The 27,222-nt window shown below is 44.1% G+C and overlaps 1 protein-coding gene across 2 annotated transcripts in view; it reads left to right on the top strand.

Annotated features, from left to right (window-relative positions):
• The window catches only part of EXT1 (exostosin glycosyltransferase 1), a 275,246-nt gene that overhangs the window by 219,099 nt on the left and 28,925 nt on the right, over positions 1–27,222 (top strand). For both annotated transcript variants that reach the window (XM_080646233.1, XM_080646234.1), the window contains exons 2-3: positions 20,977–21,070; positions 22,602–22,709. In XM_080646233.1, coding sequence (XP_080502359.1) covers positions 20,977–21,070; positions 22,602–22,709 — 202 coding nt within the window. The remainder of the gene's footprint in view (positions 1–20,976; positions 21,071–22,601; positions 22,710–27,222) is intronic.

Below are 27,222 nucleotides of genomic sequence, written 5' to 3'. Positions count from 1 at the left end.
TTTCAGTGCTGCCTCTTCGCAAAGGCCTTCCCTGGCCACCTAATCCTTACCCACCATCACTCCAGTGCCCACCTGTCCTTCAGCTCCCCATCTGGATTTGTAGCTACACGTGACTTGCATTTGCATTTCTTCGGGGTCAGCATATGACGAAATCCATGGAGCACGTCTCATTTCTGTTTGAGATCTAGCATCCAGTTGAGCACAGTAACCGCATATTGGGGGCACTCAGTAAATACTCATTCAAAGTCAGAATGAGTACGTGTCTGAATGGGTGATGTGCTTTATAGAGTATATTCAAAATGTATGGGCAGTGTATTTCTTCCTTCTGAGCTGGCCAACCCTGATTCCCCAATCCTACTACAGTCCCCGCTCCCATCTATTGGTACAGGAGAGAAAAGGCCTCCTTCAGAGATGAGGTCGATCCTACTCCTCCCCACTTGGTATCTTTTTTACTTTGGTTGGGAGGTGAGGAGGAGGAAGCAGGACCTGTTTTTGCTCACCAGGCCAGTTCAGCGGGGACCCTTGCCATGTGGATGTGCCCCATCTACTGGTGGAATCGGGAGGCTACACCCTTAATGGATGGGAATGAATGCTGGCCATCCAGTCTCTTGAACAGCATCGGAGACTGTGCTGGGGTTTCTATCCCATGTTGTTATCCTGCTGGCAACAAAATGAATGGTAGGGCGTGGTGTGCTTACCGAGCACACCTTTTGGCATCTCTGGTGTCTAAATTTTCATCAGGGTTTCACACAGGCTGTTTTGTGGGGTTTGCAAGTTTGAAGTTAGAGTTTCACACTCGTGTCCACCGTTTAAAATCCGTAGCTTAACATCAGTGTTCACTGTTTAGTTGATCCCTGTGTAAGTTGTGGTGACCAAATTTTCAGCATTTCGAGAATACCTTCTCTGCAAAATGTCTCAAGGAGATATGGGCATCACATCATGTTTCAGTCTTTCTTAAGCGATCATGGGTTTATAAGATAAAGGTTTCAGGGAGAAAATAGAATCTCTCTCTCTCTCTCTCTCTCTCTCTCTCTCTCCCTCTCCAGGGCTTACATTACCCAAAAATCTCAATAGGTACATTGGACAAGGTGGAATTTGCCGGTTCACTTAAATAACATATTTTTTTTAACTGAGAAATGTGTCTCTTTGTTAATAAATGGTTTGTGTCTTAGCTAGCATATCTGGGTACCTTGTGTGCGTTATAAATTAGCCTATGAGTAGACTTAGCCAAGCAAGGATGCCCAGCCAGTCTGTGGTCTGAGGGCTTCGAGGGTAGCTCTTCTGACATTCAGCTGCTTTACGGCTCTTGTGTTGGGGAGGCCTGAATGTGGACTCAGATGGGTATTTTATATCTTTAACTTGTGCTACTTTACAAGAACCCATCTAACATATCCACCCAATAGACTCTCCCCTCACACCACCCCGCCCTCACTCCCACATCAGAAGTAGCAAGAAGAACATGGAACTATCGTAATTTGGTTTACGTTCAGTCTCAATTATAGGTTTTGTTTGTGTTTTGTTTTTGTTTTTGTTTTGTTAATTCTCATCCAATGATATTGTTTATATTGCTTTTTAGAAAGAGTGGAAGGAATGGGGGGAGAGGGAATGAGGAGAGAGAGAGAGAGAGAGAGAGAGAGAGAGAGAGAGAGAGAGAGAGATATCAATGGGAGAGAGACACATCGATTCGTTGCCTCCTGCATGTGCCCTGACCGGGGCCAGGAATTGAACCTGTACTCCTAAGTGCGTGGGCCAGTACTCTAACCACTGAGAAACACCAGCCAGGGCTCAATTATAGGGTTTTGTTTTTTAAAAAACATATATTGAGCAGTTGCTAACTTATTTTTCTTCATTATAATTCCAAAGAGTCTTCACTCAGTCTCCCAAGGGGAAGGTTTTGAAGGAGGGTTTTGTGCCTGTCCATTTGGTCACTGAGTTACTGACCAATAGAGGATTTCACAGTGACAGGTAAACTGAATGGTTTGGTTTTCTCAGTTTAGGACGAATTCAAATAACTGAGCATGTGCCTAGCATCCAGTCAGAGCAGAGATGAGAGGGGAAAAGCCAGACTGTAAATAAATTAACTTATCTAGAATGCAGCAATCAGAAAAACCTAGAAATAAGCCATTTTAATGTCCGCATACCTGTAAGCTCTGTGTGCGAAGGTTTGGTAGTGCTTTATGTGAATTGCCTATTGGAACGGGCACCAGAATAATTTCCGTGCTCAATGCTTTGAAAGATTTCACCTGTGCCTCCTTTCCTTAAATACAGCCAGTGCAAAATGCTGGTGAAATCTGGCAGGTTCTCACACTTCAGATTCAGACAGACCATGTTTGGACTCTGATTGTCCTTCTTTACTGGCTGTATCGTTCCAGGCAGATTAGTGAACTGTCAGCTCTGTGTTCAGTTATAAAATGGGGACAGTGTGCCCTAGCTGGTTTGGCTCAGTGGATAGAGCGTCGGCCTGTGGATTGAAGGGTCCCGGGTTCGATTCCAGTCAAGTGCACATGCCCAGGTTGCAGGCTCGATCCCCAGTAGGAGGTATGCAGGAGGCAGCCAGTCAATGATTCTCTCTCATCATTGATGTTTCTATCTCTCTCTCTCTCCCTCTCCCTTCCTCTCTGAAATCAATAAAAAAATATATAGAAATAAAGTAAAATGGGGACAGTGATACTATCCCCAGATTGTGACCTTAGGTTGTTTTCCCTTGTGTAGAGCAAGTAGCATGGTGCTGAGCATATGAGTGGGCTGGTAATTATAGTGCTTGTTACATTGATATCACTGTTACTTCTGCATGTGAAGGTATTATTTTGTAAGTATATTTTTTGTGAAGTACCTTTCCTTGGACTCTTACTATCGTTTTTTATTATTATTATTATTCTAGGAAGGACTTTGATTTAAAGAATGGAAAATGATGTGTTTTGTTATGTTTAAATGACATCTCCCCCCGCCCCTCCCCCCAGACTTTTCTTCCAATTTTGTTCCCCTAAGGCAGTGGTCAGCAAACCACGGCTCGCGAGCCACATGCGCTCTTTGGCCCCTTGAGTGTGGCTCTTCCACAAAATACCACATGCGAGTGCACTTACGGTGCGATTGAAACTTCGTGGTCCATGCACAGAAGTCGGTTTTCGGCCTGGGCGAGTCTATTTTGAAGAAGTGGCATTAGAACACTCAAGGGGCCAAAGAGCCGCATGTGGCTCAAGTGCCGTGGTTTGCCAACCACTGCCTTAAGGGAACAAAATTGGAAGAAAAGGCGGGGGGCGGGGGCGCGGAGAGCGGGGAGAGCGGGGAGATATCATTTAAACATTACAAAACACATCATTTTCAAACTCATAGTCAACAGAGCCAAATATCAACAGTACAACAATTGAAATTTCTTTTGAGAGCCAAATTTTTAAAACTTAAACTATATAGGTAGGTACATTGTTATTAACTTAATTGGGGTACTCCTAAGCTGGCCTTTGCTAAAAACGTCCTCAATCTGATTGAAGTACACTCAAGGGGCCAAAGAGCCGCATGTGGCTTGCGAGCCGCGGTTTGCCGACCACTGCCCTAAGGGATTAGCGATTTAAAAATACAGGTGGCAGTTTGGACTGATGTGGCCTCACAATATGATCTTTATTTTGCTGGATCAGAGGTTTGGGGTAGGTCCTGCAATCCCTAAATTAGTCTAGGAGGCAGATGGATGAAAACAGTGTCTTTGTTGGGCAAATCCCAGTTGTGGCTGTTCTTTCGTTCTTGACTCCAATTTAAACTAATGCCTTAATAGCTGAAATTCCCTCTTCACCCTCTTACCTTAAGGACCATTAACGTCAGTGGGAAGGACTTATCGCTGCAGCACAGAGATGCCTTCCCGGGGCCTGTCCTGACCTGCGAGCCCCAGGCCGCGCCCCTCAGTGGTCAGTATCTGAGGCCGGGCAAAAGCCAGGGCCTGGGCTCCCCCTGAGCGTGCCTTCGCCCCACAGGCTCCGGCTCCTCCTCCTCTCCGTCCACTTCTGCTTCGATGCAAGGCTGCCGCTCTGCAATTAAGTCATTTCAGTCTCTTCTCTCATGATATTTCTTCACCCTAGAGATGCTCAATGTTAGGGCAAAACACAGGCATTCAAGCTGCTCATAGCATTTAGGGAGCTGGGGATTTGGCTTTTAATTACTGTGCAAATATGATTATTTAGGGACTAGCACCATCTCTGCGGAGCCTGGAGAACTCTGACAACACAGGGGGGCTCATAAATAAGTGATGAATAGGCCTCGGCAGGCCCTAGGGGATGAGCAGGGACAATGAACTGAGCAATCGGAAGTGTCTTTCGTGAGCTCGGAGCAAGATGTGAAGTCTCTTTTTTGCCCCAGCTTTTCTCTCTGTAACATAGGCTAAGGTATCTTGCCTGTTGGCTATAGCCTAGCAGCTGTGTGTTATCTAGAAAGTTCTAATACGATCAACGTGTTTAACAGAAAGTGCTCATCTGCCCAGACATCCAGTCTTGAACCACGCTCATTTCTCCAGGCAGCAAGAGTCCCAACCCTTGTTTTACATGACATCCCATGGATCTTGTCCACATACAGCAAGAAATGTTTGACTTGTTGAGACGACTGGTATGTGTATTTTGCTTGCCCAAACGTATTTTAAATTTCTTGATGGCTCTGCACCAAGGCTATGCTGATGGGCTTGGACAGCTTGCTGTCAACCCTGCTCTCAGTACTTCATCTCCGCCCCAAGTCCTGCTGGACCCTGACCGATCCTTCAGGTCTCAGCTAACCCCTCCTCCTGACGAGGTCAGATTCCTCTTCCATGTGCTCTTATAGAACCATTAGTCTCTCCTTGGAAACTCACCACAGCTGTTGATTTTATTACGGTCAATTATTTAATGCCGTTCTCTCCAATAAGACTATAAATTCCATAAGGTAAACAAAGGTGATGATGGTGATGAATTTCCACACCCCGTGTATTCCCCGCTTCTGATGATAGCATGCCTGGTACTTAAGAGGTTCACAATAAGTATCATTGGTAGAGTGAATTGATGAGGAAGTGAATGAGTGAATGAAATGTCAGTGTCACCTACAGCATTTATTCTTTGTCTCTTCCCTATCATGTTTATATGGCCCCAGGGACCTGGGCACATAGCAGGGCCCCTACATAAGTTTATTAGGTAACTAAATGGCATGTTGTGGGTCTTGATACCAAAGCCCTACCATGGATTGGGAAAGTAAAAAATTATAAAACTCTTAGGAAGAGGCCTTGAGGTTCCTGGGTTCCAAAAGCGGTCCTGTCTGGGGTACAATATAGTAAATGGACAACCATTTGTTTCTCACCTGCCTACTCCCTAGGACCTGGAGTAATACATCAGATGGGGGATGACCTTGGGAAGGACATCATCCCTAATTCAGAGCCAGATAAAAGGTCTGATGCAGTGCCAGGCGTATCTCTGGATAGAAGACCATAAATCAGTCCGGTAGATTCCATAATAGTTCTCATGCTGTCTCTCAAGACAGAGCTTACTCCATGGGACATCTCCAAGAAGCACTAAGGAGGGTGGCAGTGTGCATACTGTACACCACCTCACCAGCCACTTAGGAAGTGAATTTAGATGCATTCACTATACACCTCCATTTTTCTCTTCCATAAAGTAGGAGACATTATCCTACCTACCTCATAAGGTTGTTGGAAGGTCAAATGGCCAAACAGATAGAGTGCTTTGCAGACAGTTGGGCATATAATAAACTCACAGTGAATGTCAGTTGTAATTATTATCATCATTTTTTATTGATTGCAGAAGTTTCTGTTGCAATCCCAAGCTAGTCTCTATGAATGTTTCTTCGCCCTATCCCTTTCAGGTTACACTGGGACCTACATTTCCACCTGCCCTTTCTGCCCACATGCCATTGGCTCCGACTTCCACTATGAGGACCCAAACAAACACCAACCTGGTCCAGGAATAGCACCCATTATACTGCGTCTTGCGTTATAATAACCCAGTGGTCGGCAAACTCATTAGTCAACAGAGCCAAATATCAACAGTACGATTGAAATTTCTTTTGAGAGCCAAATTTTTTAAACTTAAACTTCTTCTAACGCCACTTCTTCAAAATAGACTCGCCCAGGCCGTGGTATTTTGTGGAAGAGCCACACTCAAGGGGCCAAAGAGCCGCATGCTCATGAGCCGCAGTTTGCCGACCACTGCCTTAACCAGTACTGCAGAGGCCAACTGGAACTGCTGGAAAGGCACACTGTGCGGTGACTGGGGGAGGGTGCACACTCCGTATGCAGGCATAAATAAATGGCATCATGCTGCCAGTGTGCGTGCCCAGCCAGACTCCCTGCTCTCTCAGACCATTTACGCACGCCTAATCTAATGGAAGGTGTTATGACTTCTTCTGCAGCTTCAGAATAAAAACTGGAGAAAAAAATCCAAGACGTTTCACCCACTAAAACCCCCATATAGTTACTTAAGGCAGCTTAAGCACTTCCACAGAGACTGGCCTCTGTTGAAATAGCCACTCTTCTTGCAAAATGAAACCTCCCCCCGCCCTTTTTGCCTTAAAATTATTTTTTTCTTTTATTTTTAGATTTTGGATGAGAATGGGACTCTAAATCTGTTTTCAAGCTGTCTCTTCCTTTCTCTGCTTGCTCAGAACTATCTTTTTTAATATATATATATATATATATATATATATATATATGCACACACACAGATATATCAAAACCATTTTTATTGCATTTATTTGGTTGACATTGGTTAACGAGATTATATAGGTTTCTTGTGGACAATTCTATAATGTATCATCTGTATATAATATTGTGTGTTCACCACCCCAAGTTAAGTCTCCTTTCATCACCTTTAAACCCCCCCTTTACCCTCCTTTACCTCCTCCACTACCCTTTCCCCCTGGTAATCACCATACTGTGTCTATGTTTTTTGTTTGCTTAATCCCTTCACCTTTTTCACCCAGCTCTCCCAGTCCCCCCCCCCCCCCGCCCTGCCGCTGTCAGTCTTTTCTCCATATCTATGAGTCTGTTTCTATCTTGTTAGTTTATCTTGTTCATTAGATTCCACATCTAAGTGAGATCATATGGTGCTTGTCTTCCTCTGACTGGCTTTATCTTGCTTCTGGCCCCTGGTGGAGGCACCTTGGGCAGGTTACTTGACCTCTCCTCGCCTTGCTTTGTTCATCTGTGGTGCCTTCTAGCTGTTCACATTTTTTTATTTATTTCATGATTTCTGTTTTTTGTTATGACCAAAAGCACAAGGGTTGTGTCTTAATCATAAGATAGGAAAATATTCATTGATCAAGTTGAAAAACCTTCACTTTCCACATTCCAGGCCTCTTAGTTTGGGCTCCGAGAGTTAGTCACTTTGAGGCAGGTTTTGTGCTAAGGGTGGATGGGTTTCATTTCTACTTTCCTGAGGACATTATTGGGCGTATGGCCATTTGATCTCGGTAGAGATACGGTGTCCTGACACACCATGCCCTCCCCCTTGGCATGTTTGGGAAGCCCACAGGCGCGGTCCTAAGGCTGCCTGAGTCACTGGTAATGAACCAAACGTCCCAAAATGCTCCAGTGGGTGCTTGGCAGGAAAACCCTTTTCATGTTAGTTTCAAGGTTGTCAGATAGCATTATCCCCAAGTATTAAAAATTTCAAAGAAAGGAGGCAGTGTGTTTGATTTATAGAATAATCATCTAGCTTTAGCTCTAACTGGGCTTTGGCAATGGTTTTGCAAGCACTTGAAAATTAAATCCATTTTTTATGGCACTACAAGGTATTATCCCACAGCAAATGATAATTAAACACCTGTGAAATCAATTAGCCCTTTAAGCAGGGGAAAAAATTTTCCAATTATGTTTTCACACCTCCAAAACTTTTGAAATTCCAAAACCAGCACTCATGGAGAGGGATGGAGTTGATTGGCATTGTGGGGTTAACTTTCCAAAAAAATCATCCCTAAATTTTGCTTTGACTTCCTCCCGAGTAAAGGCGTCCTGTGGTACCAGCTCCCATCCTGAGAGGACGCAGTCGTCTTTTGAGCAGCGTCTTAGCAGCTGTGTATCTGACACACAGCTGAGCTGTCAATTCCTCTACAAAGAAAGTTACTCACTTTGTGTTTCGATGCCAAGTTTTACTTGACAGTTTATGTAAAAGCCAAGATACCTTAATGGAAACCAAGCAACAAGACGTTCCATATGACAGAATTGGTCTCTCTCTCTCTCTAAGGGCTCTGTAGCCAAGAGTTCTGAGCCATCTTCATTACAAATGCAAACCCTTAAAACAGACTGACTGGGTAATAGCTGAAAACTAACAGTGGGAAACTGGAAATCGTGGCCAGCCTTTCAGCCCCACGGGATCATGTGTGTTTAACCGTTGGCTTCGGTAACAAATTAGCTATTCCAGATGCTTCTTTTGGAAGATGATCTGCACTTCTGAAGCACTGGGTGGATTGGGGTAGAAGCCATAACAATTTGGGGCTCAAAAAAGAGAAAAAGAAACAAATAATGCCAGGCCTTCCACATCCTCTACATTTTGCCTCATTACGTACAAAGACCATTCCAAGAAAATGTTTGCCTCGTCCTTCCTGATATTCAGACATGCTTTAGTTTGCATAATGTTCTCAGGTACGCTGTCTCGTTAGATCCTCAGTGGACCTCATTAGGTGGGCACGGCTGCTATGATTTCCTATTTTATAAATGAGCATGGATTCAGGCCCAAAGGGCCTCCCTTAAAATTAGACAGTTTATGACAAAGTCACGACCAGAAAGTATATTTCCTAGACATTAGTTTGTATAGGTTTCATCCTATCACTCTGCATATAAATCTCTTAAAGACATTCTTTACAATTTTTTTTTTCTAAAGACATTTTTAATGGGATCTTGGCTTTCCTAGCAGATAGCATTTGACTAGAGAAATAAGGCTGGTATTGCATAAAACAATGATGAAAGAGGATATTTCTATAATCATTTAGAAATGCATCCTATGGATTATCTTTGCAAACATGGCCAGCAACTTGGGCATTACGATCTCATAGGTATTCTTCCCTGAGGAATGAGGAGGAGATCTGGCATTCATTCAACAAACATTTCTTAAGATTACTGCGGTCCAGGCACAGGACTAGGAGCTGGGGTCACAGTGGTGAGTGAGAACAGGTAAGCTCCTGCTCTCCTGGACTATACATTATATTTAGAGAGAAAGACAGTGAGCCAATAAAACAAATGTGTGTGTGAATTCAGACAGTGGTAGATCCTAGGACAGGGCAATGATTGGACAGTGGATGCCGGGAACACAGGCTGGTCTGTGTAGGTGTCTCTGAGAAGTGCTGATATGCCTCTTGAGGAAGATTTGGGAGAAGAATGTTCCAGGCAGAGGGCATAGCAAGTCCAAGTCCAGGAGATGGTAATGAGTGTGGTGTGCTGAGACACCAAGAAAAGGCCAGGGTAGTTATAGATGGTGAGTGAGGAGGGGCCAGTCAGAGCTGTGGGTAGAACTAGTCTCAAGGGGCCTGTTGGATGGAGGTGTGACTGTTATTCTAAGCACCATGAGTAGCCATTGGAGGGTTTTCAGCCTGGGATGGAACATTGTGAAGGTATCTGTGGTTGCTCTTTGGAAAATGGGTTGAACCTATAAAGACCAAACCTATTCTGGCTTGAAACATATGAGCCAGAGTATACTTCTTGTTGCTCGGCTCATGTGGGGACCCACGGGAGTAGAATTAGGAGATACAGGGAAGGGCGTGAGGTAAAAACCATTAGGTGTTTGCATTTTTGTTTCCCAGTGCTCAAAACTTATTGGTCCAGTGAGCAAATATCAGGGCATAAAGGCATCTTAAAGGACACCTGGTCTACCTCTCCCCTGTCTCATGCTTCAGTTTTCCCTCTGTCCCATAGCTTCTTTCCAAAATGAGGCCACCTAGGAGCTGGCTAGCTGCTTAGCTGCTTTCCCAGGGGAAGTGTGCTGAGCAGAGCGGCTGAGGAGGAGGGAGAGGTGACTCAGAGTTTCACAGACTCCCTTGTGTACCACTGTGCTTCTACCAAAGGAAACAGCAGATTTCAGGGCCTTCCCAGTCTCCATGACCAAACCCTCATGGGAGGCTGATCTGGGAAATAAACAATTAGGTTGTTAACCATACACAAATTTTTATGTCCCATGAACACACATACACACTGTACATTTATACATTCATATGCCCAGGTGGGAAGGGTTAGACTGTCCACAGACAGCTAGCTTCACCAGCTTTCATATTATGTTGGTGTCCTATCTTTTTTTTGGGGGTGGGGTGGGGGGAGTTACACCATCTCTGCCTACACAGAATTCTGAGGTCTCATTTGCTTGTTCAGTGCAAAAGGTTCAGGAGTGAGCTGGCTTTGACTGTCAAAGTCAGAAGATGGATCCTAGGAGTGGCAAAAACAGAAGAGGAGACGGGACAGTGAGGTTAACTGAACCAGCCATCATTTCATTAACTGTAATTGGATTCTCAAGGTATTTTATAATCACTTGAGTACAAGGACCAGATGAGAGGCTTAAGCACTGATGAAGAATGCTGGGCATGTCAGATCTACCACTGGTCAGCCTCTGCGTCCTCTGGTGAGGGGAACAGCCAGCAGGAATTCCAGACATTCTCCTAAACCAGTGGTCGGCAAACTCATTAGTCAACAGAGCCAAATATCAACAGTACAGCTATTGAAATTTCTTTTGAGAGCCAAATTTTTTAAACTTAAACTTCTTCTAACGACACTTCTTCAAAATAGACTCGTCCAGGCCATGGTATTTTGTGGAAGAGCCACACTCAAGGGGCCAAAGAGCCGCATGTGGCTCACGAGCCGCAGTTTGCCGACCACTGTCCTAAACCCAGGACTGACCGAGGCTGGCTGTGCAGGCAAGAATGTCTTGGCTCAACAAGGCAAGTGATCAGAACATTGGGTGGGCCCAGTTTTCTTTGGGGGTAAAGAGTCAGTGCCTTTGGACCAATGCATTGTTTGTCATTATAGAAACCAGGCGGAGGTTCTGCAATTTTGTTTTTTCCTCTCCACCTCAGACATGGAGGAAGGCCTGGAGAAGGTTCGGTTTGAATAGCCCTGTGCATACACATTCAACTTGCTTTGGAATTACAGGCATACCTCGTTTTATAGCACTTCACTTGTGCTTCACAGATGGTGCCTTTTCACAAATTGAAGACAAGACCCTCCACCAGCAAAAAGATGATGATTCTCTTTATTGCTATATTCACTTCAGTGCATTGGTCTGGAACTGAACCGCAATATCTCCGAGCTATGCCTGAAATGCTAAGGCAGGTGAAACACAAATTTCCCACTGATGAGTGTGCAGAGAGAAGCTGAAAATGTTAACAGTCTGCTAGGCCTTTAGAAATAAAGGCAGAGCCCTAATTGGTTTGGCTCAGTGGATAGAGCATTGGCCTGCGGACTGAAAGATCCCAGGTTCGATTCCGGTCAAGGGCATGTACCTTGGTTGTGGGCACATCCCCAGTAGGAGGTGTGCAGGAGGCAGCTGATCGATGTTTCTCTCTCACCGATGTTTCTCTCTATCCCTCTCTCTTCCTCTCTGTAAAAAATCAATAAAATATATATATATAAAAAAAGAAAGAAATAAAGGCAGAGGCCAAGGGATAGAAAATGTACAAAAGGAAGACCCCCCCCCCCCACCCAAAAGACACTATTTTCCATTCTCTAAATTGGGCTCAGCCTAACTATAGGAGTGAAACTCATCCTAAGAAGTCCTGGCATAGTCCAAGAGCTGGGCATGGGGTTATTAGCTATATAGGTTGTTCTAATGAAGGGCTTGCCTCTCTTCTGTGGGTTCCTCTTGCTTCCATGTCTAAATGCAAACCAGGGGCACTGAGCACTTTGCATCTGTTCATTTAATAACTGTGTTTTGAGTGGCTACTATAGGCCAGACCAGCCGTGGGCAAACTACGGCCCGCGGGCCAGATCCGGCTGTTCTCTCCGGTTCTCTTGCTCTCCCCTCCGCTCCTTTACTTTGAATTTATATTAGTTCACACAAACACTCCATCCATGCTTTTGTTCCGGCCCTCCGGTCCAGTTTAAGAACCCATTGTGGCCCTCGAGTCAAAAAGTTTGCCCACCCCTGGGCCAGACCCTGGGGTAGGCACTGGTTCAACAGCAAATAGGACCTGGTGCTATCTGGAAGGGAAACAAGAAAGCAGCAACTTGATAGAAAGTGAGCAGTGGACAGGTCAGCCGGCTGCTGAGTGAGCATAAGAGGGTCTCTGGCCGAGACGTGGGCACCAGAAGTGGAAGTGCAGCAGAGGAAGGAAAGGGAATGCCCCTGCCACAGCCTGCTCCTGGGACTTGCCTGTCCCTGAGGAGGAGTTGCTGTCCCAGAATCAACACTCCGTGCCGCTGGTCCCTGCGCTGGGCATTCCAGCTTCAGTCTGCCCTTCCTGGCCCTGCTCCACTTGGCCAGTCTTTGTGGCACAGAGCCCGGAAAAAGGTTAATGGTAAGATAATGACCTCGGGCTTCCCAGCTGCCCTTGGGCCTGTCTCGGACACTTGGGTCTGCAGCCAGGGCCTTTGTGTGCCTCTCCTGGACCCATTTGTACACCCGAGGTCGTTGTTGCAGCGGGCTGTTTTCTTGTCGATCCTTTCTCTCCCCCGCCCATAACCAGGTAGCCCTTAATTTAGCATTTTCAGAAATGCTTTATTTCTAGCCAAAGAATGTAGACCCACATGTCCTAGAATTGCTTTTATTTCAGAGCAGTTTGAAATTTGGGATTGCTGAGTACAAAAACTGGTGCTTCTTGGGTGGTGGACACAACGCAGTATACAGATGATGTATGATAGCGTTGTACACTTGACACCTTTATCATTTTATTAACTAATGTCACCCCAATAAGTTTCATTTTAAAAAAGGCTGATGCTCTAACCTCACCTCCTTCAGCAAACCGCCTGAAATTAACATCCCCTGGCACGAAACCTACCCTTTCACCTTTGCCGGCACCGTGTTCCTCCTTCCTGCCAGGCAGCTCTGGGAGGCTACAGGGCATTTTGTGCACCCCACCCCTGGTACAAGCCCACGACACCCTTGATGCTCACTTTATCGTCTGTAAAATGGGGACATTTCACATGTAGTTGTAGCGATAAAGTGCAATAACCAGTACAGGTTGTGGATCACCTGCCCTGCCTGCCAGAGACATGTAGGTGTGGGGGAATTATTATTATTACTAGAGGCCTGGTGCACAAAATTCATGCACAGGTAGGGTCCCTAGGCCTGGCCAGTGATCAGGGCCAATCTGTGGGGCAACCAGTGAGGCGATCAGGGGCCCCTGCTGGCACCCGCATTGTGCAGGGCTGGTGCTGCACACTCGCCATCCCCACCCCCTCAGCCTCACTCTCCGGGGCAACCTGGGAGTGATCAGGGGGCCCCTGCTGGCACCTGCCTTGGCTGACCTGGGGCCTGAGGGCTGGGGACAGCTCCTGCATTGAGTGTCTGCCCCATGGTGGTCAGTGTGCATCATAGCGACTGGTCGTTCGACCAGTTGTTCCACCGGTTGTTCTGCCACTCGGTCCATTTGCATTTTAGGCTTTTATTATATAGGATTATCATTCATGCCTGTCCATTTTCTCACTTGCTTTTCTATGTTAGCCATTGAGCTGCTAGCTAATGAGTGGGAAGTGGAATGGTCTCCCTTTTTGGAGCATGAAGAACACCTAGTATCTGTTGTATTTGTTAATATATGCAGGTGGTGATGACCAGCTGGTCCAAGTTTAAAGTTCTGAGCTGTGAGTAGATGTTTAGGGTAGAGATGGGGTGGGGGAGTTTGACACAATTAAGGGATTATTTCCAGTGAGTTCAGATGGGGTGTTTGATTCCAAAGATTTTTCTGACTCTCATTTCTTTCCTGTGAAAAGTAGGTATAATCATATCTCCCTCCTGGTGTGGCTGTGAGGCTTCCCTGAGAGAGAGTATGTGTGTGTATGTGTGTGTGCACGTGCGCGAGTGGGCACCCATGCATGGGAAGTCAGTGCCTCCCACGGGGGCCTCACACCCCAGCCACAGCCCACAAAATGTTACCTTTCACCCTTCTCTATACTGAAATGGATTTTTCAATGGGAATAAAAAGGAGATGGTCTTGTGTGGAAAGCCACGTATGACAGTGTGAATAGAAACACCTGTCCCTGATGGTCACTGAGCATTGCTTTTTGTAGTGGATCCCCTGAGATGGGCAGCCTCATTCTGAGGAGCATTACAAAGAAATAAATTCCTAATCCTTTCTGTGACAAAGTGCCTGGAGGTTCTAGCAGCAGGCAGTGCTCAAAGGCAAAGAACCGCCAGTGTGAGGAATCGCACCACCTCCAAATAGTGAGCGCCTTCCCGCAGGGGGCACTGCATGTCCCTGAGACTGTAGCCAATCTGGGCAGCCATGCCCAGCACCAGGCATTAGTATAGTGCCTCTGCATTAACCAACACCAGGACACGGAATAGTTCATTCCTGTGCAGAAAGACTGTGTGAGTAGATGGCGTGAAGAAACTGAGGCCCTGTGGGTCTGGTGGATTCTCAACAACCACAAGAGCCTATACTTTTCCATGTGTAGCTTACAAGACAACAAATAGCACAGTGGCCAGCTAGACCTATTTTATAGCTGAAGTATTGGCTCCCACTCATTGGTTTCTCAGTTCAAAGTTGAGCTTTGGGCCAATTTCATATTATTACATGCCACCGATTTTTTTAGTTTTCAGAAAAAATAATTGAAATTTTGAGTGTTAAGGTCAAGAAAGAGTCTAAGGCAACATGGTTAGTAAATAACAGGGCATCTCCTTGGATTAACCTCCTGGTACACATGGAGTTTGAGTAGGTGAAAGGGTCCTTTTAAGTTTGTTGCTAATACTTGAAACTAGGTGAACTGCTGAGGATGTCACTTTATAAGAAATGTTATTTACAGACACTGCATGTGTGTGGGCTGGCCTAGGAAGTAGCATGGTGGAGTAGAATGCAAAGACCTTTTAGAATCCAAGGGCCTGGAGTTGGAGCCCTGCTGGTTCCATAGCTGTGACCTCCCTGGGCAAGGTTATTGGACTTGGAACTTAGTGCTCGCCTGTTAAGCTGGTTATATCAAGTCCTGAGGATTCCCGTTGGCAACATATTCTGCGTGAGCCCTTCTGTGACTCATGACCACCCACACAAAGCTCCAGGAGATACCACACACAGTCTTCCCAGTAGTGTACGGCCAGTATCAGCAACCTCATCCCCCTCTCCTGCCAGCCCCACCCACCCCAGATCAGATGGTTCCTCTCACTTTGGTGCCTCTGTTCCTGCCTTACCATCTCTACCCTTAGAAATGCCCATCACCTCCTGTTAACCCATTGCCAGGCTGGATCTTGCTTCTCCTTTAATACTGAGCCTAGGGCCTCCCTTCCTCTAGGAGAAATCCTGCTTCTTACTCTCCCCACCAAAGGCAGGCTGTGGCTGCTGTTTCTCCTTCTGCATAACCCCCACCTCATGCCTCCATCCTACCGTTTCCTTCACTTGATAATAACCATTTGATAACAGGTGCCTTGAATGGTACCTGACACATGGTAGGCATTCGACTAATGTTTGTTGAATGAATGGGGGAAAAGCACAAAGGAAATGCTCAAGGGTTTCATTTGATTTCCCTTGTCCCAATGCACTTTGTGGAATGACAGCAGTCATGCGTTGTTTTTGTTTCCTTTCTTTCTTTTTCTTAAGGGATGTGATTCAAACCTGGGTGCAAGCAAAGAAGGCTAAGTACTTATGAGGCTGGGAGCTGGAGGGAGCAGATCAGCTGTAGATGTAAAGTTTCTTTATAAATAAATACTGGAGACAAACTAAGAACATCGTGAGGAGACTAGAATCGTGTGACTACAGAGATGAGAGGGTAGACCACTTGCTTCTTCCTTATCCTCTCTGATGAGTAAAATACAGCGCACATGCAAATACGTATGCTACACAGACATTGTGGGAGCCACGGGAGGACCTGTGGGCACTGCAACAGCAACGTCCGTGTCTTTGTAGCGTTGATAATAAGCCCAAATCCTTTTGATTAGAAGCTGTTGTGATTCACAGCTTCTGTTTTCATTTTATTTGAAAGGGTCTGCTCCGCAGTGCTTCCTGGCTCTGTCTTTGGGAATCTGTTCCTTTATTTTATTTTTACTATTACTGGTTCTAAAAAATGTATTTATTCCCCTCATTCTGATACAATTTACCACAGTAACTTGCGATTGCATAGTGTATTACAGTAAGTGCTGCATGGACATGATCTTATTTGATCTTCACAATTTTGAAGCTCAGAGATGTTAGACAACTTGCACCGAAAGTGGTAGATACAGAACCCAATTCCTCACCCAGGTTTTCTAACTTCATGTTGGCTGTGTTTTCCATTATATTCTATTGCCTCCCTTCAGCCATGATGATAATAGCTTCCATATATGGATTGCGTATAATGAACCCAGGCTTTACTTAAAAATGTCATTTAATCCTCACAATATTAAGTATTATTCACATTTTGCCAACTGGGAAAATAAGATTTCAACATATAACATTTCCAGGATCACTCAACTTGAAAACAGCAAAGCTGAAATTCGAACCTAGGTTTGGCTGTCTCTAAAGCTGCCGAACCACTAAGCTCTTAATTACTAAGCTCTTAACTATCATGGCAGTGGTTCTCAGAATTTAGGGCGCATCTTAATTACCTGGAGGGCTTGTTAATACACAGAATTCTGGGCCCTGCCCCCAGACTCTCTGATTCAACAGGTCTGGGTGAGGCTGAGAATTTACATTTGTAGCAAGTTCCCGGATGATGCTACTGGTTGGGAGATCGCACTTTGAGAACCCCTGCGCTGTGCACACTGCCCACCCCCCTTCCCAATTGTACTGAATTTCTACCAGCAAAAATGTGTTTCATATGGAGGGGCAAGGTCTTGAATTATGTTTTCTTACATGGCCCATTTTAAATGGGGTGTATCCCATATATTATTCAATACAACTTTAAGGAGAAGATTATTTTGGCGATAGGGTGGTGCTGGTTTCAGGATTAAATTCAGGGTCCTGTCATTTTTATTACATTTTTCTTTGCATCGTTTATGAAAACTGTGCTCTCTGTCATCACCTATACAGTGGGGAATGTAATGCCTATCTGAAAAGGGTAACAAAACCATTTATTAATTAAAGCTGAAAGTTCTCTGAGATTAATTGCCTCCCTCATCTACTTATCTTCTTGCTTGGGATATCTCTTGCTTTTAAGAAGTTGATGATTTCTATATGATTCACATTTCTAAACTTAAGTAACATTGGGGAGAACTAGTCCTTTCTAAAGGATTGCCCCCCTCACTTGACCTGTCATTTACTCACTTTTTTCCCCAACCCCCATCTACTGGCAGCAGATAGCCACTAATCTCTTTATTGGCCCCCTAATTATTTTAGTTCACAAATGCTATATAAATGGAATAATGCAGTACATATCCTTTTGAGGTTGGCTTTTAAACTGAGCATAATTTCCTTGAGCTGGTTGTGTATGTCAATGGTTCATTTTGTTTTATTGCTGAGAAGTATTCTAGGCTATAGATGTACCACAGTTTGTTGAATCATTTACCCATCGAAGGACATTTGGATGATTTCCAGGTTGGGGCTATTAAGGATAAAACTGCTATGAACATTCATGGACCAGTTTCTGCATGAAGATAAGTTTTCATTTCTCTAGGATAAATGCTCAACTGTGCAATTGCTGGGTCATGTGCTAAGCCCATTTTTAGTCTTATAAGAAACTAAATTTTTCAAAAACATTTTTACCAGTTAAATTGTTTTGCTGGGGAGAGTAGCCTCAGAGTTCCTTACTGTATCAATCTGGAGGACCTGCCTTCATAGTCTACTTTGTAATGAAAATACCCCCAGAAGATCTTACACCTTAAGTTCTCATCAGTATTTTCTAGTTGTTGGGTGATTCTTCGATGAGTTTAGCAACTAGAGAAAGATTTTCTCTGCACAACATTTGCAGCACTGGAACAGTGCCTGGAACATAGTACTTCTTGAAAGAATGACTGATAAAGCAAATGAGTTGAAGAGTCTGGCAGGAGGGTGGTGTGGGGCATGTGAGAACATCAATATGGAGAGGGGCCCGGTCCACAGAAAGTCTGAGTGGGAGGGCACCAAACACATATGTGGCCCAACTTGATCCATCGTCTGCCTCCCTTTTGGAGCTTCATTACTCCTTCATTTATAACATACTAATAATTTACTGGCTCATTGTCCCTGGAGCCCAAAAGAGTTTGAGCATGATTAGAAATCTGAAACTTATTGTTTTAAGTTATGCATGTATACTGTTTGTGTCTTTGTGTGTCATCATGAATGCACATGTTCAACATGTATTGTGTATGCATGAGCAGACATCTACATACATATATGCACACACATACATACAATAGTTATGGAAAACTCTGGAGCAGTAGACATTCCCAAAGGACATTCTTCTTTCTTCCTTAACAATCATAACAAAGGAAGATGGAATGTCAAGCTATCTTTAGTCATCTACCCAGCTGGCTCATTTGGCAGATGAGAAAACTGAGACCCAGAAAGCTCCCGTGTTGTGTTCATAATCTTACATCTGCCTAGTGGGTTCCCGATTTCTGCAAGAATACTCACCCCACATCTTCTGTTAACCTCCCGTGTGAGCTTTATTTGCTATGTCAGCAAACACTCTATACAACCACTTAAAAATCAACACCCAGGTGAATTTTTCCTCTAACTTTTCTGCCTTTTCTCTCCCTCCATTCCTTCCCTAAAGTAAATTCTGCACCTTGCAACTTTGAAACTTGTTACAATCCAGAACATTAATAGGGTCTTACATTTTTAGCAGCCTAATGACAAGGATATAGGACCTTCAGTGCTAGCCCCTCAGGGGTTTCTATTCTTGGCATTTATTAAACTTTGCTGTAGCCTGAAGTATATTTGACCTTTTTATACTAAAAAAATTGTGTTTTAAACTTTATGCATATATTTGTGTGTACATGTGTACATATTTCCCCCTTCATCGATTAGGTAGAGATTCAGACATTATCATCAGTTGAACTTGAACATACTTGTCAATTTACCCCGTATATTTGGTGAGCAAAAGAAAAAAAGAAGCCATTAGCATCAGAATTTAATATTTTTCTTATTTAGCTAAATTTGAGCCCTCTTGAAACTCTTTTCTACTTTGAAGTCTATTTTGCAGTTTAATTAATGCAGCAAGGGTTTTTATTTTACTCTCAGTGGAGATAATCTTAATCCATTCACGGTGACCTTTTCTTGTGCAAATTAGTTCTACACGCTTGTTTAAGCAAATGGCCCTTTGCATGATGTCTCTTCTTAATGACGGGTTTATAATTGAAAATTGGCTTACTCCCATACGCCTAGTTTGTATGAGAATATAAAAATAGATGTGGACTTTAAAAATATAAATTTATATATCAGGATCCCAAAAAGAGGAGGGAAGAATCCAGTGCCTTCAGGCTATGATTAAATTAGACTATTAGAGTCAGAAAATGCTGGTGACATATGCTGCTGTCAAAGTCACACCTGTCTGCGGAGCATTGGAAGCTCTTGAAAAATGAGCGATTTCATCTTAGCTCTGAGACTGTGGGCCCTACGGGACAGGAGCCACCTCTAGTTTCCCAAGTTTTCTTAAATTCATAATGAACCTGGAACTGTGTGGTTAGGAATGTGTTTGTGGAAATCACTTTCAAATGGATAACCCTAAACAAAATGAAATGCTCCTTCTCTTTCCTGCACTTCACCAGCAGAAAGACGGGTGACACTCATGCTATATTTTGCATTATTTTCACGTGCAAAACCAGTGTAATGCCATTAAATGATATTTGGATGGAAGAAACAGTCATATCTTGGTATTCCTCTTGCCCCATTTCTTAAGCTAGCCCCTTCCCCCTGTAAGGCACATTAGCCACTCTTATAGGGGAGTATTTGTCTAGGTCTAGGGCATTGATTTTCAGCTGGTGTGCTGCCACATACCAGTATGCTGCAAGAATACTTAAAACATGTTATACCTGATGATTTAGTCAGGGGTGATGACCTCTTTTCCCTTAGCTTGTAAATAAAAAATGGCAGTAGCCAATACAACAATAGCTGTCCAGTGTAAATGAATCGAAATTATACCTTTTTTTTTCAAATCAGCAAAAAATATACATTTTTCGGTGTGCCACAGAATTTTAGTAATTAGCTTATGTGTGCTGTGAGATGACAAAGGTTGAAAATCGCTGGCCTAGGGCAGTGGTCGGCAAACTGCAGCTCGCGAGCCACATGTGGCTCTTTGGCCCCTTGAGTGTGGCTCTTCCACAAGATACCACGGCCTGGGCGAGTCTATTTTGAAGAAGTGGCGTTAGAAGAAGTTTAAGTTTAAAAAAATTGACTCTCAAAAGAAATTTCAATCGTTGTACTGTTGATATTTGGCTCTGTTGACTAATGAGTTTGCTGACCACTGGCCTAGGGTAACTGAATGTTCTTGGTTAAATGTAGAAACTCTCAGCTTGAAGGAGAAAATAAATGTTGTTTTGTGCTTGTAATGGAGGTCTCCTAAGTAGGTTTTAATAGCATGGTTTTGTGGGGTGAGGAACAAGAACAGTCTTAGTTTGGTGAATGACATGGCCTTAAGAAAGAAAAAACTAGCAGTGATTTTTTTTTTTTTTTAAGCTTATGGAACAGCACATTTCATCAGGATACAGAAATCTGATTTTGTAAGCAAAGGCTGAGCAAGCCAAATTGTCTCTGGGACCATCAGACTTGCCTTTGTGGGCTGTTTGCAAAAGACCCTAATAGCTTTGTCCAACATGAAGGTTCAAGCTTGTTGTCCACACAACAGTCCCTGTGCCCCCATGGAAAAGTGAGAACTGCCCGCCTGCGGTAGTTCCCAGTTGCTCTGGGAATTTCGTGCAGGCGTGCCTCCACAGGTTCTCATTCATCCCTCCATTCCTGCGGGTCTTCCTTGGCTGACTGCTCCTCTTCTCCTTCTAGGTATGATTATCGGGAAATGCTGCACAATGCCACTTTCTGTCTGGTTCCTCGTGGTCGCAGGCTCGGATCCTTCAGGTTCCTGGAGGCTCTGCAGGTAAGAGACCCCAACACCTCCCCAGAATCGGGCTGAGGAACGGAGGCCACTGGGTGGGTTGAACCTTAGCACTTCTCCTGGGATCTAAACAGAGTGCGTGATGTGCCTTGAACAGCTGAGATCTGTTTTCCCAAGAAAATCTGCAAGATTTTTCTTCGGTGGGGGGCAGGAGGAGGGTTTCCCCCTGCCTTGGGACAGGAGAAGACTAAATGGTTTCACCACCAGGGAGGATGGGTTCTTCAGGGATACGATTTCAAACAGAGGCTGGATTTGATTGCAGCTGGGCAGCCTCGCTGGGCTCCTCGCAGAGACTCGGCTCTTTCCTAGAAGCCAGTCTTCAGAGCAATGGAAATGGCTTTTGGGTTGTCTTCACCAATATCAAATTGCCTGTTCTGTCCCCGCTCTCAGTCGTCGCTCCGGCCCCCTAAATTGTGAGAGCAATGGCCAGCAGGGTGGTGGATGGTGGTGCTCAGTGGGCCCAGCACTTCCCAGCTCTGCCGTTCAGAGGTCCCGGCTGCAGCTCCAGACCTGCATGGAGTCTGCTCATTAACCACACTCTGCAGAAACCTGACTCTTGTGGAGACTGTTATGCATGTTTTTACCTGGAAGTTGCAGCCTTCAGAAAGCACGCTTCAGCCTCCTCCTCCACTCCTCGCCCCCTTGCTGCCACGTTCTTTTCTCCTCCGTGCTCTGCAGCTTGCCTGAATCTGTGCTTTGTCACCGTGCTGCCTGCCTTCCGTCACTCTGCCCTGTCCTCCGACAGCAGAGCTTCCTTCTCTGAACGTCTTGCCCAGTGCACAGGGCGTTCTGAGAAGCACAGGGTCACAATGTGCTTATCGCCTCTCGGGGTGTTGATGGAGCACTCTGAGCCCTGGTTGGGGTTACGTGTTATCTGGACCCAGGGTTTTGTCGTTAGCCTGGTGTTTTGGGGCTGTTGGGTCACTGGGCATGTAGTCAGTTGGTACAGCAGTCATTTGGGTCCCTCCACACTGAAGGGAATAAAGTTCTGGTTCAGACGTTTGCAGAACAAGGGAAAGGTGGACACCCTGTGGTAGTTATGTCCACAAACTGCTTTGTCAGGAAGCCGAGCCCCATTCTACTCTGTTGCCCATGACATTTGGGGTAAGCCACTGGCAGCTGACTGTGGCCGTTACACGGACAAAACCGTTTCCATCCAAGGTTGGTTTTATGCTGCGATGTTGTTGGTCAAAGATTTTGTTACATCAGTGAAACTTCTCCAGTGAGGCCAGTCGTCTCCAAGGAAGTAAGGTCAGCCAAACCAAGTACTAGAATAGAAATGGGGGTTTAGCATTCTAGGACAAGACTTGCAGATATTACAGTCTTGGCTGGGTACATTCGACCTTCATGTGACTTGATAACTCATGAAAGCTTACTGTCCTCTGGCCTCAGCATCCAGGATTCATGCAATGTGAGAAATGCCAGTGATTGGATCTGTACTGATTTCACCCCTGATTGGAACGGTTCCCGCTGTCACTCTCCTCACACTCATGAAGTCCCCTTCTTTGCACAGGCTGCCTGTGTCCCTGTGATGCTCAGCAACGGATGGGAGTTGCCGTTCTCTGAAGTGATTAATTGGAACCAAGCTGCCGTCATAGGCGATGAAAGATTGTTATTACAGGTAAGGAAGGGGCTTGGCCTTCAGCAGATCAGTGGATTATCGCTGCCCCCATCCAGACTTTCAAATAAGATGAATCCAAAAGGTCAGCTCTATAAAAGAAATTTTTATCAGGAGAAAATGGCCTGTGTCATGGCGAATATGAAGTCATTTAATATGGCACTGTGCACTTTGCAACACAGAATCTGCCCAGGTCCGGGGAATATATTAGAAAAAGGAGAAGTTACAGGTAACGGAAATGAGCTCTGATGGTGAGGAGGGCTGTATATCCAGCCCCTTCAATATCCAGAGTTTCTGGAAATGATATGAGAGGCCGTGTTCCATAGTCCCGCTTCACATTTCTTTCCCCTGTTTCTGTAGTTGCCTTCAGATTAATTTTCAGGAAGAGAGAGGTCTCTAGGGTTGATTCACATAATTAGTGTTATTATTGCTCAAATGATCCACTCTGGGTACCTGAGTGAGTCTTATCTTTAAGATACCTAGCTGAAAGAGCAGCCTCTAATAAAAATGCTTTTTAATATGTATCTTTGGCTATCTAGATTTTTAAATTTAATTTCATTGTGGTAAGAACATATAATATGAAACCTCTCTTACATTTTGAAGTGTATAATGCATTGCTGTTGTACAGAAGGTCCCTAGAGCTTCTTTATCCTGCTTAGCTGAAGCTTTACACCATGAATTAGTAACTCCCCATTCCTCCACCCCCAGCCCCTGGCAACCATCAGTATATTCTTTAATTCTATGAATTTGACTCTTTTAGATACCTCATAGAAGTGGAATCATGCAGTATTTGTCTTTCTGTGACTGGTTTATTTTTCTTGGCATAATGTCCTCAAGGTTCATCTGTGTTGTCCTAGATTGCAGAATTAAGACAATATTGTTAAAACATCCATATTGCCCAAAGCAATTCAATGCAACCCCTATCAAAATCTCAGTGGCATCTTTTATAGAAATAGGAAAATAATCCTAAAATTCATATGGAACTACAAAAGACCCCAGATAGCCTAATCATACTTCCTGATTTCAAAATATATTACAAAGCTACAGACATCAAAACAGTATGGTTCTGGCATAAAGACAGACATACATACCAGTGGAATAGAATACAGAGCCCAAAAATAAATCCACATACATACGGTGAAGCAATCTTTGACAAGGGATTTAATAAAAGTTTGAACTTCTTGAGAGCTACCTGGGAGGGAGATACAATACAGAGAAATCCGAGGACAGCAATCGTTGGTCACTAAGGATTTATCTATAGCCCCTTTGGGCAATAATATTTACGTTCTACATAAATTGCCATGCTCCTTTCTTGAAAATTATAGGATATTTTAATGCTTTCCTTTTGTGGCATTCTGTACTTTATCTTGAATTACCACAGATATGTGTAGAATGATTTTTTAAAATTCCTCGCATTTTTGATATCCAGAAAATGGAGTGTCTAACTCTGTCATTGATCCTACTTCGATGCTGCCAGCCAGTCTGCTGGCTCCTGGTAAAGTGAGGCGGTACTCTCCCGAAAGTAGCAGGTGAAATATTTATAAGTGAGAGGGCTATGGATTAGGCAAGCTAAACCCTGCTTCCAAAGCATTCCTTCTGTCTGGTTCTATGTGACCTGTGTGGCCTCTGGGATCTACAAAATGAAAGAGGCATTCATGGTCCAGCAGCGAGTGTCCTTCCCACAGAGATGGTGTGTGCCTCAAACATTTACTCATGATGCCCAGCCGGCGTGGCTCAGTGGTTGAGCGTCGACCTATGAACCAGGAGGTCACGGTTTGACTGCCAGTCTTGGAATATGTCCAGGTTCCAGGCTTGATCCCCAGTGTGGGGTGTGCAGGGGGCAGCCGATCAATAATACTTTGTCATCATTGATGTTTCTATCTCTTCCTTCCCCTTACTCTCTAAAAATCAATAAAAATATATATATATTAAAAACAATTAAGATAATTACTCATGGAAAACTAACCAAAAGTGATAATATGGCTGTTTTTTTCATGGTACCCTTTTCCTTTTATGATTTTGAAAAGTAATGCATGTTTATTAAAGGAAATTTGGGAAACAAAGGGAATAAAAAACATGAGCCATAACTTCTCTGTTTATGTGTCAGTATTCCCATGAATTTGATGTGAATAAATTGGGAGTTTGTCTTTGACATGGAGAACAGTGTAGGGTACTCAATTGTGGTTGTCCATTTTTTACCATTTCTCCAATGTTGATGTGTACTTCACCTTCTGAAGCAACTTTTTGGCTTGATCCTGAAGATTGTGTTTTTTATTCCACGCCCACCCGAACATGCTGACATTCCCCCTCTCATATGCGTTCTGTCTTCGCACAGCTGCCTCCATATTGAACAATGACTGCACTGTCGTTGCCAGTGGTTTTAAAGAGCTGGCAACAAGCCCAAATGTCTGCTCCGGGAAATGTTTTTGTTATGTTACAATTTTTCTTTTTCTGTTTTAGAACAGCTTGGATGTTTTTATTGCATATGTTCTCGTCATCCTGTCACCGAGAGAGCTCAGTGTGTCTTTTCTATATCTATTTCGGTAGATCCCATGAGCTTTGTTACCATACATGACCTTTTATTAAGACTTTGAGTTCTGTAGCTTCCAAAACAATCTGGCCAAATTGGAATTCATTTGTCACTTTTCCATACCTGCTTCTCAGGACAAGCAGATTAATAACCAATAGCCAAATGCCATTAAAACGTAGAACTTGGTGTGTTTTTTTCCAGTCAATTTGGAATTATCTTCCGGAACATTTTGCAGGCGTAGTCAGATATTTGTATTGTGCATAGAAACAAGTAGAATATATTTCATTTGATGTAGGAGCATCAAGATGTGGCTTATATAAGAGGGGAGTGTATTGGTAGGTTATTCCATAACATTCCCTTTCTCCTATCGTAACCACAGCGGATCCAGTTTCCTGGAGACCACATAGCAATAGCGTTTGGCATTTTTCTAATGGACTGGCTCCTCATGACCATGATGAAACAGGGAAGTCAGTCTATATGACTCTTAAAAATGCCCCTGACATTTCAAAGAGAGACTGATTATGAAAATTCAGCAGGGTAATTTTTCTCATGTCTTTCTTTGGCAATCTAGGTAATTTCTCAGTAAGTAAATAAAATAAAGTTGCTCTGACTTGCCAAGGATTCATGTTATGAATGGTTTTCCTACCTTCTCCAAGGATATGTACCTTCCATTTCACCTGGAGCTCTGGTTTCAGGCTAATACATGTCTGTCAATTTCTCCTTTACCTGCTGCCTCCATGCTTCTTCAGTGTCAGGGATCCATATACACATTTGGGGGCACAAATTTGCTATCCTCTTTTGGATGTGGCCCCAACAGCTCGTCCATCTATTCTTATTATGAAGCAGTTTTACTGCTTCTCTTAAAAGCAATGCTACCACCTTCCCCTCCAGTGGAAACTTAGAGGTAGTCTTAGTCACAGTACCATAGGTAACTTATTAAAACAGCAATCAGAGCATTTCCGCGTTAGCCCAGGCCCTCATGTCTGGCTGATTAGTCAAGCATTAGGCAAGCAAGCATGCAGAAAGGTGAACACAAAAGGGCAATTCCTAATCACAAGGAATTGCCTCTAAGACAGGTGGAGAACATCTGGCCTGCGGGCCTTATAAGGCCCACAAAATCATTTAGTCTGGCCCTGCTAAGGCATTAGGGGTGAGCTAATGAAACGTTGGACCCAGTATAGCCGGCTAATTTTTAAGTTGGTAATTTCGTATGACCCTCGAGTGATGTTATAAATATCCAAATGGCCCTTGGCAGAAAAAAAGATTCCCTACTCCTGCAAAGGGTATAGACTCCATAAATGAAAGAAACCTCAAACTATACGTGCAGATCGGAAGCCAGCCCAGGAAACTCACCAGAAACTCAAGGAAGAACTCCAGACTCAAGCAAGGTCACAGGTAGACACTAAGCAGTCAGTCCAGCTTTGAATATCATCACCCTGATGTCAACAATGATCACATCAGTAGTAACTATCACTCTGTTAATTAAGCTTCTGTGTTCTGGGCCCTGTGCTAAGCACTTACATGATCTCGGTTACAACCTTATGACGTCAGTACTGTATCCCCATTTTATAAATGAGAGATCAAGTAACTTGTCCCAGGAAGCACAGCTAATAAATGGTGGAGACAAGAATTCCACTCTAACTGATGTGTCCCTGTGCTTACCCATGAGCTGCACTGCTAGTAAAAATGATGATATCCCTTTCACGGCTGCAGATGGCCATGTTCAATTCAGCTCTTACAGTATTTCTTAAATACTCCCTAAAAGCCACTCTACTGCCTTAACATGTGCAGCAGTATGGACAGGACCTAGATCCCTCCTTTAAAATTGTGCCGTGTGGTAGAGAGCTGTGATGACTAAACATACACGAGGTTGGATAGCTTGGGTTGGATTGGGGTAAGTCCTGGAGCCAAAAAGAGGTCTGAGGAGCAGAACAGCTCTCAGGGTGAGGTCGGGGACATGTGCACATAGAATTGACTAATCCCAGC

Source organism: Plecotus auritus, assembly GCF_963455305.1.
Source record: "Plecotus auritus genome assembly, chromosome: 11".
In the NCBI taxonomy this organism is placed as follows: domain Eukaryota; kingdom Metazoa; phylum Chordata; class Mammalia; order Chiroptera; family Vespertilionidae; genus Plecotus; species Plecotus auritus.
The sequence above is the reverse complement of the archived record's forward strand: the minus strand, read 5'-3'. Positions and strand labels throughout refer to the sequence as shown.